The sequence below is a fragment of the Callospermophilus lateralis genome, chromosome 1 (assembly GCF_048772815.1).
Source record: "Callospermophilus lateralis isolate mCalLat2 chromosome 1, mCalLat2.hap1, whole genome shotgun sequence".
NCBI classification, from domain to species: Eukaryota; Metazoa; Chordata; class Mammalia; order Rodentia; family Sciuridae; genus Callospermophilus; species Callospermophilus lateralis.
The window spans coordinates 223,433,815-223,447,652 of record NC_135305.1 but is presented as its reverse complement, the minus strand read 5'-3'; the positions used below and the strand labels follow the sequence as shown (position 1 = coordinate 223,447,652).

Here is a 13,838-nt window from a genome sequence, read left to right as displayed (position 1 = left end):
AGGGGGCCCAGGAGCCCGAAGCTTTAATGCATTTAAACCTCCATTTAAACACTGCAGGTGGCCTGTGGCTGCTGCCTTGGGGACAGGTCCAGGGACACAAGACCAGGGCCTCCCACCACCCAGAAAAGCCAGGCAGGACGGGTGGGGGCCATGCCGGGGTCCCTGGAGCGTCCCTGGCCTAGCAGCCCAGGCCGGAGCCGTGGAGGACAGCCACTGCACGGCGGGGCAGGTCTCGGCAGGATGGGAACAGAGACCCAGGGAGCAGGGAAGACATGACAGTGAGGTGCCAGGCAGGACAGGGGCCACCAGCATCCGAGGGGACGGGTGCTGGGCAGAGCGAGGGGTCGCGCAGACGGGAACAACAGCGGCCTGAAAGGGGGAGCCGAGATCCCCAGGAGGAGGCTGGGGGCAGAGCCGGTGGGGAGGGAGGAGCACCCAACCTATCCAGGGGGAGAGGGGCCTCTCGGCGCAGCTACCTGTGGCTGGTTTTAGCCGGGTGCTCCTAGATGCCCCAGTGACAGCCGCGAAACAGGCTTGGAGAGGAGACGGTCTCAGCCTCCTGGCTGGGGGTGGCTGCTGGGGCACCAGAGCTCTCAGCTTGCTTTTCTCTCCCCGTCGGGGCAGTGGTCAAGCCAGAGGTGCTGCAGAAAGCCACTGTGGAGCTGCTAGACCAGGCCCTGTGTGCTGGCCTGTACGGCCCCTCACTCACCGACAGGATGGTGTGTGCCGGCTACCTGGACGGGAAGGTGGACTCCTGTCAGGTGAGCTCCCAGGTTCTGCCCATCCCCTTCCCAGGGAAAAGTGTGAGGGGACAGCAGCTTGTCTGGAGGCCCCCGATGGACGGTCCTGTGGGGAGTCACTGTCAACCTGGCGGGGGTGAGCGTCCTTGGTGCTGGCTGTCACCAGGCAACACACTGCCCAGCTCACGGAGTGCGTGCCCGAGGCGTTGACGCAGCCGTGACCCACGCCCTCATGCTGCCCAAGGCCCTCCGCCCCATGGACACCTGTTCCCTGGGAGCCTCTCCCCCCCCCGCGTCCAGCTCTCCTGAGCTGTGTGGCCAGGGCCCAGCTGTGGAGCCCGTCCCCTCGTCTGCTCCCCTCCCTGAGCGGGTGGAGAAGGAAGGCCGCTGTGGCCCTCAGGTCCCCGTGGCTGCGCTAAGGAGGAGCAACCAGAGCTGCTCAGAGGCCCGGGCAGGAGGAGGGCAAGGTCCAGGCCAGGCCTCCAAGGAAGGCTGAGCAAGATCTCAGGAGCCCTGTGTGCTGGGCTCCCTGGACCCTGCAGCTGGACTCGTGGCCTGACTGCCTCCGGGAGCCCAGTCCGTGCTGAGGTGCGCCTCCGTCTCCTAGGGTGACTCGGGAGGGCCCCTGGTCTGCGAGGAGCCCTCCGGCAGGTTCTTTCTGGCTGGCATCGTGAGCTGGGGCATCGGCTGTGCAGAAGCAGGGCGTCCCGGGGTCTATGCCCGGGTCACACGGCTGCGGGACTGGATCCTGCAGGCAACCTCCACTGCCAGCAAGCCACCAGCCCCGGTTGTGGCTTCTGTCCCCACCGCCCCCAGCACTGCCTGGCTGACCAGCCCTGAGAGCCCTACGGTTGACACTCCCGCCAAGCCCATGCAGGCCACCAGCCCTGCACCCCTGGACTCTTTCATGGCTCCTAAACCACAAGGTAACTCCCAGGCAGAGCCGCAGGCCAAAGTCGGCTGCTGTGCAGGGCTGGGCTGGCTGGTCCTGGCTTTCTGAAGCGCCCGTGGGAAGGAGATGGGGACTGATTACTGATGTCTGCCACGTGCACGAGCATAGGAAATACGGCAGGTTGGTCATCCTCCAGTTTCACATTTAAACTTTTTCTTTCTTTCTTTATTGTTTTGGTACCAGGGATTGAACTCGGGGCACTTGGTCACTGAGTCACATCCCCAGCCCTATTTTGTACTTTATTTAGGGTCTCACTGAGTTGCTCAGGACCTTGCTGTTGCTGAGGCTGGCTTTGAACTTCTGTCTCAGCCTCCTGAGCTGCTGGGATGAGAGGCGTGTGCAGTGCACCCGGCTCCTCTTGATTTTGTCACCAGTTTTCTGATGTAAACTATGCAGTTCACTCTTTCAAAGTGTGCAGTTCAGTGGCTATTGGTACCTTTGCAGAGTTGTGCAGCCATAACCACTAATTCCAGGATATTCCAACAACTCAAAAGGAAGCCCACCCCATGAGCAGGCCCCCACCCCCTCAGCTCTGCACCCACAGTTCCACATCCTGTCTGGACGCCCCTGTCACTGGTCACACGCTGGGGCCCGTGTGTCTGGCTCTCACTGAGCACCAGGTCCTCAGGTCCCTCCACGCTGCGGCTGTGTCACCTGGCTCCTGCCCGTGGCTGAGGGCTGCTCCAGAGGTAGTCCCTGTGTCATTCAGAGACACCTGGACTGTCCCTCGGGGACAGGATGGGAGGCGGCCTTAGCTCCTTGGGGTGCACGTGTAGGAAGGAGTGGGAGTGCTGTTGCGTGGCGACTCCTGTGTGAGTCCTGAGGACCCTCAGTGAGGCTTCTCCTCCCTGAGACCTGGGAGGACACATCGGGCCTGGAGGGCCAGAAGCCTGGGTGCAGAGGCCCACAAAGGCCCCCTGACCCACACTGCCCCGGACTGGGTCCAGCCTTAGCTGACCAGGTGCTGACCTGCTAGGCCTCTGAGCCCATGACACCCATGCTGCATCTCACTGTCACCTGCACCTTGTCCCCAGATCCCAGAGAACCATCTCCACTATCTCTGAGTGCCCTGGGCCCTCAATGTGTAGCCTGCTCTGTGGCCATGCACCTGGTGCCTGGGAAGCCCACGAGGCTGTCACCACTGCTGCCCAACCTCAGGCAGGACACCTGGGGCCTCCATGCTTACTCTGCAGAGTAGGGTGACTCGGCCAGACGGCTGCACTCAGGCATCCCAGGGCCCTCCAGGCCTGGGATACTGTGTCCGCAGTGGACAAGGGCACTCGGACCCCTCTCTCTTGTCTCCTGGCAGAGTGCGGGGCCCGGCCTGCGATGGAGAAGCCCACCCGAATTGTGGGTGGGCTTGGGGCTGCATCTGGGGAGGTGCCCTGGCAGGTCAGCCTCAAGGAAGGTCCACGGCACTTCTGCGGAGCCACCGTGGTGGGTGACCGCTGGCTGCTGTCAGCTGCCCACTGCTTCAACCAGTAAGGCCCCGGGATCACCCACCCACCGATCTGACCCTCAGCATTCAGTGCCTACCACCGAGTGCGCACCACGCAAGCCGCGTCTGAATGCCTGGGGGCACCTGGGCCGGAGGACTCAGGGCCTGTGGGGACGGGAGGAGGGCGCCTTCCCCACTTGGCGGTCAGCCAGAGCTGTCCATCTGTGACCCTCTTAAAGCCACAGGGCTCTTCGTGATGTAGAGAGCTAAGCCCCAGCCCTCACTCCTGGCCCAAGCTCCCTGGGGGGGGGGGCTGTTTGTCCAGCAGCCCTGAAGGCCCAGCATCCTTGAAGCCCGCCCGCTGCACGAGCCCATCCTTAGCTCCACCCCTCCGCCCTGCCCTCCCTATCCATAGCCCTCCCCCACCTCCCCTGACCTCCCTACCCTTAGCCCCTCCCCTCTACCCATGGCTCCTCCCCTCCATTCTCCCTACCCCACTCCCTCACCTACCCCTCCTCCTGCACGGCTCTTACCCATAGATCCTTTCCACCTACCCTCCCTACCCATACCCCGCCCCTACCCTGCCCCCCCCTTCCTACCCAGTTCCTCCCTCCACCTCAACCCTGCCCCTCCCCACCCATAGCTCCTCCCCTGCCCACTCTACCCACAGCCCCTCCCCACCCATAGCTCCTCCCCTGCCCACTCTACCCACAGCCCCTCCCCACCCATAGCTCCTCCCCTGCCCAATCTACCCACAGCCCCGCCCCTCCCCACCCATAGCTCCTCCCCTGCCCACTCTACCCACAGCCCCGCCCCTCCCCACCCATAGCTCCTCCCTTGCCCACTCTACCCACAGCCCCGCCCCACCCATAGCTCCTCCCCTGCCCACTCTACCCACAGCCCCTCCCCACCCATAGCTCCTCCCCTGCCCACTCTACCCACAGCCCCGCCCCTCCCCACCCATAGCTCCTCCCCTGCCCACTCTACCCACAGCCCCGCCCCTCCCCACCCATAGCTCCTCCCCTGCCCACTCTACCCACAGCCCCGCTCCTCCCCACCCATAGCTCCTCCTCTGCCCGCTCTACAGTCCCCGCCCCTCCCCACCCATAGCTCCTCCCCTGCCCACTCTACCCACAGCCCCGCTCCTCCCCACCCATAGCTCCTCCTCTGCCCGCTCTACAGTCCCCCCCTCCCTACCCATGGCCCTCCCTCTCCACCCACCCCGCCTCCCTCACAATTTCTACCCAGTCCCTCCCCTCCACCTCAATCCCTCCCCTCCCTACCCATAGCTCCTCCCTTGCCCTCCCTACCCTGCAGCCTCACACCCAATCCTATGCCGGTCCATCCCCGTGGCCCGCTGTCCTCCAGTTGGGCGCATCGGGCTCCTGTCTCACAGCACCAAGGCCGAGCGCGTGCAGGCCCACCTGGGCACCGCATCACTCCTGGGCGTGGGCGGGAGCCCCGTGAAGCTTGGGCTGCGCAGGGTGGCACTGCATCCCCGGTACAACCCTGGCATCCTGGACTTCGACGTGGCGGTGCTGGAGCTGGCCAGCCCCCTGGTCTTCAACAAGTACATCCAGCCTGTCTGCCTTCCCCTGGCCATCCAGAAATTCCCTGTGGGCCGCAAGTGCGTGATCTCAGGCTGGGGTAACACGCAGGAAGGAAACGGTGAGTGCCACCCCCCGGGGAAGATGGCCTTGTTCTCCAGGCCAGGCCAGGGCAGGGTGGGATCACCTCTCTTCCCCGCGCCCTGGGCCCTGCCTGCTCAGAGGCCTGTGTCCACCCTCCGGCCCACCCCTGCTGGCTGCTTCTCTCCCTACACCTGGGGCCACGTCCGCATGCCTGTTTGTGGAGATTGACAGGCTCACAGTCCACAGCATTCATGCGGGCACCACAGTGGCCAAGCTGAGTGGTGGCAACAGAGGCCGCCTGGGCTATAGAGCAGAAAACACTTAGTCTCTAGCCCTCAATGGAGGAGCTGTGCTGGCCACTGCCGCCCCATTCAGAGCTCCTGCCCCGAGAGTCGGCGTGTCCTTCAGAACCCCAGGATGGCCTTCCCATTGGGGCAGAGTCAGAAGACAGGCCTGGGCTCTGAGCTGGGGGTCTGGATCTGCCTCCTCCTCCCACATGACTTTAAACCAACTGTGATGCTGTAGGCCCCATCTGTTCAACTGCAGCTTGGGGACAGCACCTCCGTCTCAGGCCGTCAGCACTAGGCCAGGCAGTTGGTGGCCACTGACTGAGTGGCGTTTGGACTCTCCTTCTCGGCAGCCACCAAGCCCGACACCCTGCAGAAGGCCTCCGTGGGCATCATCGACCAGAAGGCCTGCAGCGTGCTGTACAACTTCTCCCTCACCGACCGCATGCTCTGTGCAGGCTTTCTGGAGGGCAAAGTCGACTCCTGCCAGGTGAGTCAGGGGAGGTCTCAGGCCTGGGGGACAGGGGGAGGCTCTGCGCCTTCCCCACTTGGCGGACAGCCCGTCTGCCTCCCCCGGCCATCCAGAAATTCCATGTGGGGTCTGGACTAGGTGCCAGCCCACTGGTGCGGGACTTGTGAAGCACTCAGCCAGATCTGCAAAGATGAAGCGAAGGGGTTTTCCTTGCAGGGAGCCTGGAGGCATTCCGGGTGCCCCTCGTAGGAGACTGGTTGGCCTGTGGGGTGTGGCTCAGTGGGAAGCACTTTCACAGCAGGTACCAGGCCCTGGGGTCCATCCCTGGGGCTGAACAAAGATGAGTCAACAAAGCAAAGAATGAAAGAAAGGGGCAGGGCAGTGGTGCCCACTGTGAGCCCAGAGGCTCAGAGGCTGAGGCAGGGAGATTGTGAGTTCAAGGCCAGCCTCAGCAAGTCAGCAAGGCCCTAAGCAACTTAGCAAGACCCTGTCTTAAAATAAAAAATAAAAGGGCTGGGGATGTGGCTCTGTCTGGTTAAGCACCCTGGGTTCAGTCCCTGGTATTGAAGGAAAAAAAAAAAAAAAGGCAGCCCTATGGTGGTGTGGGCTCTACCTGAAAGGGAACCAACCAGCCCTGAACCTGGGCCCAAGTCCGGCTCACTGTCTCTGTCGTGCCTGGCAGCCTGGGGCTGACTGAGCACTCCAGGCAAGGGCTCTGCTGGTGAGTACACACCCGGCTCTTCTCCTCTATTTTTATTTGGGGTCAGGGTCTCACTAAGTTGTCCAGGTTGGCCTCCAACTTGAGATCTTCCAGCTTCAGCCCCCTGAGGAGCTGGGATGACAGGCCTGTGCCACTGCATGGGCATCTGGCCCAACCTTTTATCAGTGGTCACCCTGGACAGGCCTGCACAGTCATCTCCCACTTATCTCTATGTCTACAACAACTACAGAATAGTGCCACACAATACTGCGTCTGTCTAGTCTACATACAAATGGTCAGTTCACGTGGGGCAGGAGGCAGGAGGCCATCTTTGGCAGCCACAGTGCTGCCAGCTTCAGGCTCTTGGCGGCACAGTCCTTTGTGAGGCAGAGGGAGGGGCCGCAGCCAGGAGCAGGGGTTCACTGAGGGCGGGGGCATGGCTGTTCTTGTTTTTTTCTGGAGATTTCTGCAGTTTTTATTTCCACCGCAATAAAAGCAAGATTGATGTGGCCTGGAGAGGGCAGCAGCAGCGCCAGCTTGAGGGCACTCACCAGGCTCTGCAGCCAGGTCTCCTGGTTCCCAGGCAATGCCCGCCCCTCATCTGATGGATGCTGGTTGGTGCTCTCCTTTAGGGCGACTCCGGGGGACCCCTGGCCTGCGAGGAGGCCCCAGGTGTGTTTTACCTGGCAGGGATCGTGAGCTGGGGCGTTGGCTGTGCTCAGGCTGAGAAGCCCGGAGTGTACACGCGCATCACCAGGCTGAAGGGCTGGATCCTGGACACCATGTCCTCAGGCTCCCTCCCCACGCCTCCCCGCACCACCTCGAGGACGCCAGTTACTTCCAGCTGCCTCCCCAGGACGACAGCCAGCCTCACAGTCCCAGGGGTCACCTCCAGCAGACCCACCACCCCTGGGGCCAGCATCAGGGCAACTGTCCAGCCTGCCGACATGACGGTGTCCGTCACAAGCTCAACTGCCAGGGGAAAGACACTGCCTCCAGACACCCCTGAGTCCACCACGCGCTCCCAACTGCCAGGTACAGGGAGCAGTAAAGCCGGTGGGAGCTGCCAGAAGGGGACAGCCTGAGCCTGCAGCACAGCTGCTTCCTTCCAAGCCCCCCACCTCCCACCCCCTGCCTTCTCCTGATTCTCCCGGGGTCCTGACTGCCCAGGCACTGGGCCACGCTGCGCCCTGCTGTGCTAACGGGCCTCTCTCCACACAGGGCCACATCTGTGCTCCTAGGGTTTGTATCAGCATAGGAATTCGGGGGACCTGTCAGGGCCTGGCCGACCAGTGGTAAATCACTGACCCCTGGGTCACCCAACTTCTATTTTAAAAAGGAAGCTGCTCCAGGCCCCTGGGGCATGCGCCAGGCTATAATGGGGAGAGACTTCCACATGGGGAGGCAATGGGGACCCCAGGACACAGCAGTTGACATCAGGCTAGGTGTGAGGGGAAGAGAAGCAAAGTGGAGATGCAGGGGTGTGGGGCAGCTGCTGGCGGAAGTGTGGGCTGAAGGGGACACTTCCACTGGACCCAGGCTGCCAGGCGCAGCAAGCCTTGGCCACGTGTGGCCAGGAGAGACCATACCTTTGCCCTCTGCTCCGCGGTGGGAGCTGACTTGTCACCAGAACCACAAGAAGCTGCAGTGTGAGGGTCGGGAGTGAAGCCCCCACCCCGTGCGCCCCCACAGCCTGGGGCTGCAAGCGTCCAGGAGAACCTGCCTCCTGCAACGCTGTCCTGGGGGCAACTGCACTGGGTGGCACCGCCCAGCTAGTGAGCCCCTCGTGGTTTGGGGGATGGTGAGGTGACCATCCACATGGGGCTGCAGTCCTGTCTGGGAGCCAGCTGGGGGACACTGCCCTCCTCATCTCCTGCCTCAGTTTGCCCAGAAGCCCCACTGCACCTGAGCTCCCTGGTCCCGCTGTCACCATGGGCAACCGGGGGTCTCCCCACCCCCAGACCAGGCCTCCAGCCCTCCCCCAGCACTGCCCTCCCTCCAGCTCAGGGGAGGCTGGGGAGGCTCCCAAGTCACTGCCTGTCAGGGCTGTCATGAGGGGCCTGGGGGCAGGTGGCCTTCCCCCCACACGCATTTATACAGTACCCTGGACAAGTCTGATGGGGCCCACAAGGCCAGCAACACGGCCAGGGACATTAGGGTGGGCACAGCGAGGGAGTATCTAACGGGGGGTGGCTTGCCAGAGGGAGAGAGGCTACTGCAGGCATGGAGGACATGGGGTGCTGTTGGTCAGAGCTCACCCGCTCAGAGCACATCAGTGTGGGTGGCCGTGGCCACAGCAGGTCTGCCCTGCGAGGCACAGCCAGGTCCTACCTCTGTGAAGACAAAGGACAGTGCAGTGTGGGTAGTCACAGCAGAGCCCTTATTAGAAGTTTGCGCCTGGGTGGAGAGAGGCCCCGGGGCGGGGTGGACGAGGCTTTGGACAGTGCCATCTCAGCGAGTAAGAAGGCAGAGATGGCTTGGGGAAGGAGCATCTCTCACCCCCACACACTGGCCTCTTGGGGCCTGGGCACCGACCTAGCTAACCTTTGCCCTCTCACTAGCCACAGCCTGGGAGGTCCTAACTGGGGTCCCCAAAGGGGCAAGGAGCTCCCCTAAATGAAGACATGGCCCTCACAGTGCAGGCCACCTGGATTCCTAACAAGAGGGGCAGTGCTTCCGTGGGGTCCCAGGCCTCCTGGGGCTGGGGTCTCTGGTGTCCGAGGCCAGCAGAGAGCACTGCAGCCAGCCCTCAGTCTGCCCCTTCTTTCTGTGGGGGATGCCAGCCCTTCCTTTCCTGGCCACCTTTGTGTTTGCTAAGGCAGGGACAGGACTCTCCCCAAGCCTCCAGGGCAGGATGGCCACCTGGGTGGTGGGAGAGGGCCAGGGAAGGGGGTCTTGCCAAAGAAAGTGCCCTGCAGGAAGGTGGCTACTGGCCCAGGGGTGGTTCCCTGCAACCCCCCAGAACCACCCTGTCCCAAGTGTGCACTTCATCAGGGATGTCACCCCATGGGGATGGGGATGATCATAGCCTGGGGGAAGGATCCTGGCAAAGAAGGGTGCACAGGGCACCAGGAACCACAGGGCTGTCCCCCAGGGCAAGAGGGGACTCAGTTACCATGGGCTTGAGACACACACAGGTGGCTCCAGGATGGGCCCAGGAGGTGCTGCCCTACGGCTGAGCTAACCAGGAACCCAACTTCAAACGTCACCAGACAGGCCAGAGGGCTCCCTGCAGGACCGAGAGCCAGGCCTAGCCTCTTGGGGTAGCCGCCCACCGCCCACCCCTCTGCCCCAGAGGTGGTCCCAGTGGTCCCCCTCATTGCTCACTTTGCCTCCCTGCAGGTTGCGGCCTGTCGCCCGCCAGAGCACTGGCCAGGATCGTGGGTGGCAGTGCCGCAGGTCGAGGTGAGTGGCCATGGCAGGTGAGCCTGTGGCTGCGGCGCAGGGAGCACCGCTGTGGAGCCGTGCTGGTGGCAGAGAGGTGGCTGCTGTCGGCTGCACACTGCTTTGACGTGTGAGTCCGCGGCCCCGCACGCTGGCACTGTCCACACCACTGCCTCCCCTTCTGGGCCGGGATGCCTGCTATGGGCCTCTGCTGGCCAGGTCACCCCTCCCCAGGGCATCCGCTGGTCCACACCTGGTGCCGCAGAGCCCATGGGGGAATGTTGCGCTCACTTCTTTCCCTCCCCTTCCACCTTAGTGCCCCTCCCCAAGAGGACCTCTCCCTGGCAGGGTGCTCAGTGGAGCTGAATAGTGCTCCAGAGGGGAGGCCCAGCTCAGGGCACGCCCCCCCAAGGGACTTGGAGTCAGAGGGGACAAGCAGGCTGCAGCAGGGGACCTCATGGTCACCACAAACCCCCTTCAGAGTACCATTTTAAAAATAGGCCCACCCCGTGGTAGCAAACAGTGGCTGACCACATTCCGGGTGTGGGTTCCCCTTCACCTAAAAGGGAGGGAGCACTCTGTCCCCATTTCCAGAGAAACTGCCTAAGGCAGGTGTGGGGGCGGGGGGACACCGCAGAGGCAGGGCTGTGCACCAAGATCTGGGCCGGTGCCTATGCTGGCGCATCCCACAGCTATGGGGACCCCAAGCAGTGGGTGGCCTTCTTCGGCACGCCATTCCTGAGCGGCGCCGAGGGGCAGCTGGAGCGCGTGGCGCGCATCTACAAGCACCCCTTCTACAACCGCTACACACTTGACTACGATGTGGCGCTGCTCGAGTTGGCCAGGCCAGTGCGCCGCAGCCACCTGGTGCGACCTATCTGCCTGCCAGAGCCCGCACGGCAGCCCTCTGAGGGCACGCACTGCGTCATCACTGGCTGGGGCTCCGTGCGCGAGGGAGGTAGGCGCCGGGAGCAGGGTGGCGGGGTTGGGGGCAGCCGGCCAGGTGCGGTCTAGCCGACCCTTCCCCGCTCCCCTCCCAGGCTCTATGGCGCGGCAGCTGCAGAAGGCAGCTGTGCGCCTCCTCAGTGAGCAGACGTGCCGCCGCTTCTACCCGGTGCAGATCAGCAGCCGTATGCTGTGCGCTGGGTTCCCACAGGGCGGAGTGGACAGCTGCTCGGTGAGCGCCCCAGGAGGGCGGTCCCACTGCCATCCCACTTGGACCTAGCACTAGCCAGTTCCCACTCCGGCATCCTTCCCCAGGGTCTTGACCACAAGGACGGGCAGGCAGGGCAGAGGCAGCTGTGAAAGGGCCCGTCCACAAACATCCGCCAACAGTACCAGTGGACCACCCTAGTGTGGAACCCATTTCCCAGATGAGTGAAGTTCTGAGGAAGCCACTCACTTGGAGTCATTCCTGTAGTGGTCAGTTGTTCAGGGATGCCCAAGTCAGATGGGCCCTCCCATGGCCTAAGGGCAGAGAGGGGAGAGATTGGCCTGAGTAACCCTTTCTTCTCTCCCACAGGGTGATGCTGGGGGACCCCTGGCCTGCAGGGAGCCCTCTGGCCGATGGGTGCTAACTGGGGTCACCAGCTGGGGCTACGGCTGTGGTCGACCTCATTTCCCAGGTGTCTACACTCGGGTGGCTGCTGTGAGAGGCTGGATAGGACAAAACATCGAGGAGTGACCACCATGTGGCTGTCCAGGCCCAGGATGTTAGACAGGGAGGAGGAAACACTGTCCACCCAGTCTGCAGAGAGGATGCTGGGTGGTGGGCAGGCAGTGAAGGGTGGAAGGGTATGGGGGGCAGCTGGACTGTGTACTTTGTTCCAATAAACACAGCCTCTTGCCCCTGGCTCCGCACCTCCATGGCACAGCAAAAGCCTCATCCTGTCCTTTCCCAAAGGTGGAAGGGAGGGAAATAAGCTCTAGAGAGAGGGGCAGCTCCCTTACCTGGCTGTGGGCCTCACCTGTGGTGTTTGGCAACGCCACCCATGAGCCAGCAGCCCAGAAGCAACAAGGGGAAGCGGATGCCCCCACGGAAGCTGAGGTCCACTCTGAGCAGGGCGCTCAGAAGCATACGGCTTCTCCTCCCACATAACCCTCAGGAAGGAAATTCATGGGATTTTCTGTCCCTCAGTCAGCAATTTATTGGCCCATCCTCAAGAGACCACAATTTGAGTGGGGCCTGACCACCTCCCACCGCACAAGAGGTCCAAACAAAGGATTCTCGGCCCAGGAAAGGCGGCTAACCTGGGTACTCCAAGAGAGAGGCCGTGGATTCCCAGGCCTTGGGAAGGGCACAGACCCAAGTTGCACTCGCTGGCAGAGGCACACCTCAACTGTCCCTGCACTGCGCCACCCTCATAGACCATGGGCGGTATGCACTCGTTGGATCCCGCCTCGGAAAGCACGTTGATGGACATGAGCCCGGGTGGGCGACTCCCGTGGGTGGACTCCCCGGATGGTGACGTGCCTCCTGATTACATATTGGCTCGTTCCCGCTGCAGCCGCGAGTTGTAGGCGCGGGACACGGTGTTCCAGGCGTCCATATAGCGGTCCATGCACATGGCGATGCACTTCTGGGGGCGGGGAGAGGACGCAAGGCTCGGTTCTGGCCGTGTGTGCAGCGGTTCACCCGCCCCAACTCTAGGCCATGGGGCTGCTACGGCGCACGCGCAACAGCTCCGCCCCCCCCCCCCCACCGCGCGCACGCGTAGACGCCGTCGCCCGCGGCGGGACCCGGTGATCCCTGATCCAGACCCCCGCGTGGGGTCTCACCTGCTCCGAATTGTCCAAGGAGCCCCCCGGCTTCCCAATGCACTTCCGGAAACACTTGTCGGTCATCCTCTGTGGACACACGGGAGCCCTCAGTCGCGACGCCACCCCCGGGCACCCCCAACCCCGGCCCCCGCGGGCCCCGTACCTGAAGCAGCTCCTGGGCGTTGGCCACGGCAATCTGCACCTTCACCTGCTCCATGATGAGCCCCGGGTCCAGCTTCCCGCCGCCGGAGCCCCCGAAATCCGAGCCGAAGCCGCTCTCCATGGCTTCGCAGTCCACCCGGCCGCGGCCGCGCGCGCGCCGACCCACAGCCGCCGGAAGCCGGGCCGCCCAGGGCACCACGGGAAACGGAACCCGCACCGTAACTCCCACAAGGCCGCGCGGATCCCTACGCGCACGCGCGGGGGGCCTAAGTCCCGGCGTCGCTCCGCGTCCAGGCCCCGCCCCGGCCCGCCGCGCGTGCGCACCGCGCGGTGGGCGTAAGCCGAGAGGAAACCTGTCTACCAACGACAAAGAGGTCTGCGCGGCGGGCGGAGTCACGACGGATGCTCGCCTTGGTGGGCCCGACTCTGCGCTGGTTAAAACCAGTGTTTATTGGAGAATCGTGCAAAAGTCACTGGTCACAAAATGTGCGTCGCCAACTAGTGGAAGGGGACAGCAAAGCCGCACATCCGACACGCAGCTCAAAACCCAGCCACGCACGCCAAAGGGCCCGCGTCTCCCGGAGTCCAGTGTAGACGAGGGGGATCACGGGCCGCGGCCCCAGCCCCAGCCCCAGAGGGCGGGGCAAGCTGTCTCCCAAGAGTGGTAGCCAGGTCCGCCGAGGGCTCAGCTACAGACCACCTCCTGTTGGCCCCAGTGGGCACTGGGCCAGTCACGCACCTGGGCTCCAGGAGCCCAGGACTCTGCCTTGCGCCCACCCCCTCGGGCGGCTGGCTCCAGCAGGCGGCCCTGGGAGGCAGTGAGGCCGGCAGCGCAGGGCCACAGCAGGACAGGCAGTGGTGCTGAGCACCGACAGCAGCCTGCCCTGCCTGGACCTTGCGAGGAACTGTCAGTAAGTGGTCACCACGTGTGTGGCCAGGGGCTTCTGAAAACAGGGCAGCTGGACAGCTCCGGAGCAAGGGTGACGGCCAGCACTGGTGCTCTCCCTGCCTGGGGCTCAGTTAAGGGCAGCCAGAGCCAATGACCAGAGAAGCACCACACCTGTCCACACTGCAGGGCAGGGGGCCACGCCAGGGCAGGGCTGTTTTGTGTCCTACCGCTGCTTTCTGGGGACAGCGCATGAACGTGTTTCAGCATCAGTGTCTGAACTCCAGCTGCACTTTCCAAGGGAGGCCAGCCATGTGAAAGACTGGGTGCTCATGGAGACAGGTCCCCCACCCATGCCATCCCTGGGAGGATGACCTATCTGCCTGTCCTGGTGGCCCTGGCAACCTGCGTACTCACAAATGTAAA

General features: G+C 63.4%; 2 protein-coding genes across 2 annotated transcripts in view; one reads left to right on the top strand and one right to left on the bottom strand.

Annotated features, from left to right (window-relative positions):
* The window catches only part of Tmprss9 (transmembrane serine protease 9), a 34,553-nt gene extending 23,164 nt beyond the window's left edge, over positions 1-11,389 (top strand). Inside the window, exons 10-19 of the mRNA XM_076852206.2 lie at positions 625-761; positions 1,348-1,666; positions 3,002-3,173; positions 4,527-4,798; positions 5,402-5,538; positions 6,853-7,255; positions 9,563-9,734; positions 10,297-10,562; positions 10,645-10,781; positions 11,127-11,389. Of these exons, the coding sequence (XP_076708321.2) occupies positions 625-761; positions 1,348-1,666; positions 3,002-3,173; positions 4,527-4,798; positions 5,402-5,538; positions 6,853-7,255; positions 9,563-9,734; positions 10,297-10,562; positions 10,645-10,781; positions 11,127-11,288 (2,177 nt within the window). The 3' untranslated portion in view covers positions 11,289-11,389. The remainder of the gene's footprint in view (positions 1-624; positions 762-1,347; positions 1,667-3,001; positions 3,174-4,526; positions 4,799-5,401; positions 5,539-6,852; positions 7,256-9,562; positions 9,735-10,296; positions 10,563-10,644; positions 10,782-11,126) is intronic.
* A 337-nt stretch (positions 11,390-11,726) lies between these two features.
* Positions 11,727-12,733, bottom strand: Timm13 (translocase of inner mitochondrial membrane 13). The gene is made up of 3 exons (XM_076872347.1): positions 12,528-12,733; positions 12,383-12,451; positions 11,727-12,183 (listed from the first exon to the last, which is right to left on the bottom strand). Exons 1-3 carry the CDS (start codon positions 12,645-12,647, stop codon positions 12,085-12,087), a joined length of 288 nt encoding a protein of 95 aa, XP_076728462.1. The 5' UTR covers positions 12,648-12,733; the 3' UTR covers positions 11,727-12,084.
* Between the last annotated feature and the right edge of the window lie 1,105 nt (positions 12,734-13,838).

Coding starts and splice junctions, on each gene's coding strand:
- Timm13 (XM_076872347.1), bottom strand. CDS start 12,647: ATGGAGAGCGGCTTCGGCTCGGATTTCGGGGGCTCCGGCGGCGGGAAG. Junction 12,452..12,527: donor ACGCCCAGGAGCTGCTTCAG/GTACGGGGCCCG, acceptor GTGTGTCCACAG/AGGATGACCGACAAGTGTTT. Junction 12,184..12,382: donor CCTTGGACAATTCGGAGCAG/GTGAGACCCCAC, acceptor CCCCGCCCCCAG/AAGTGCATCGCCATGTGCAT.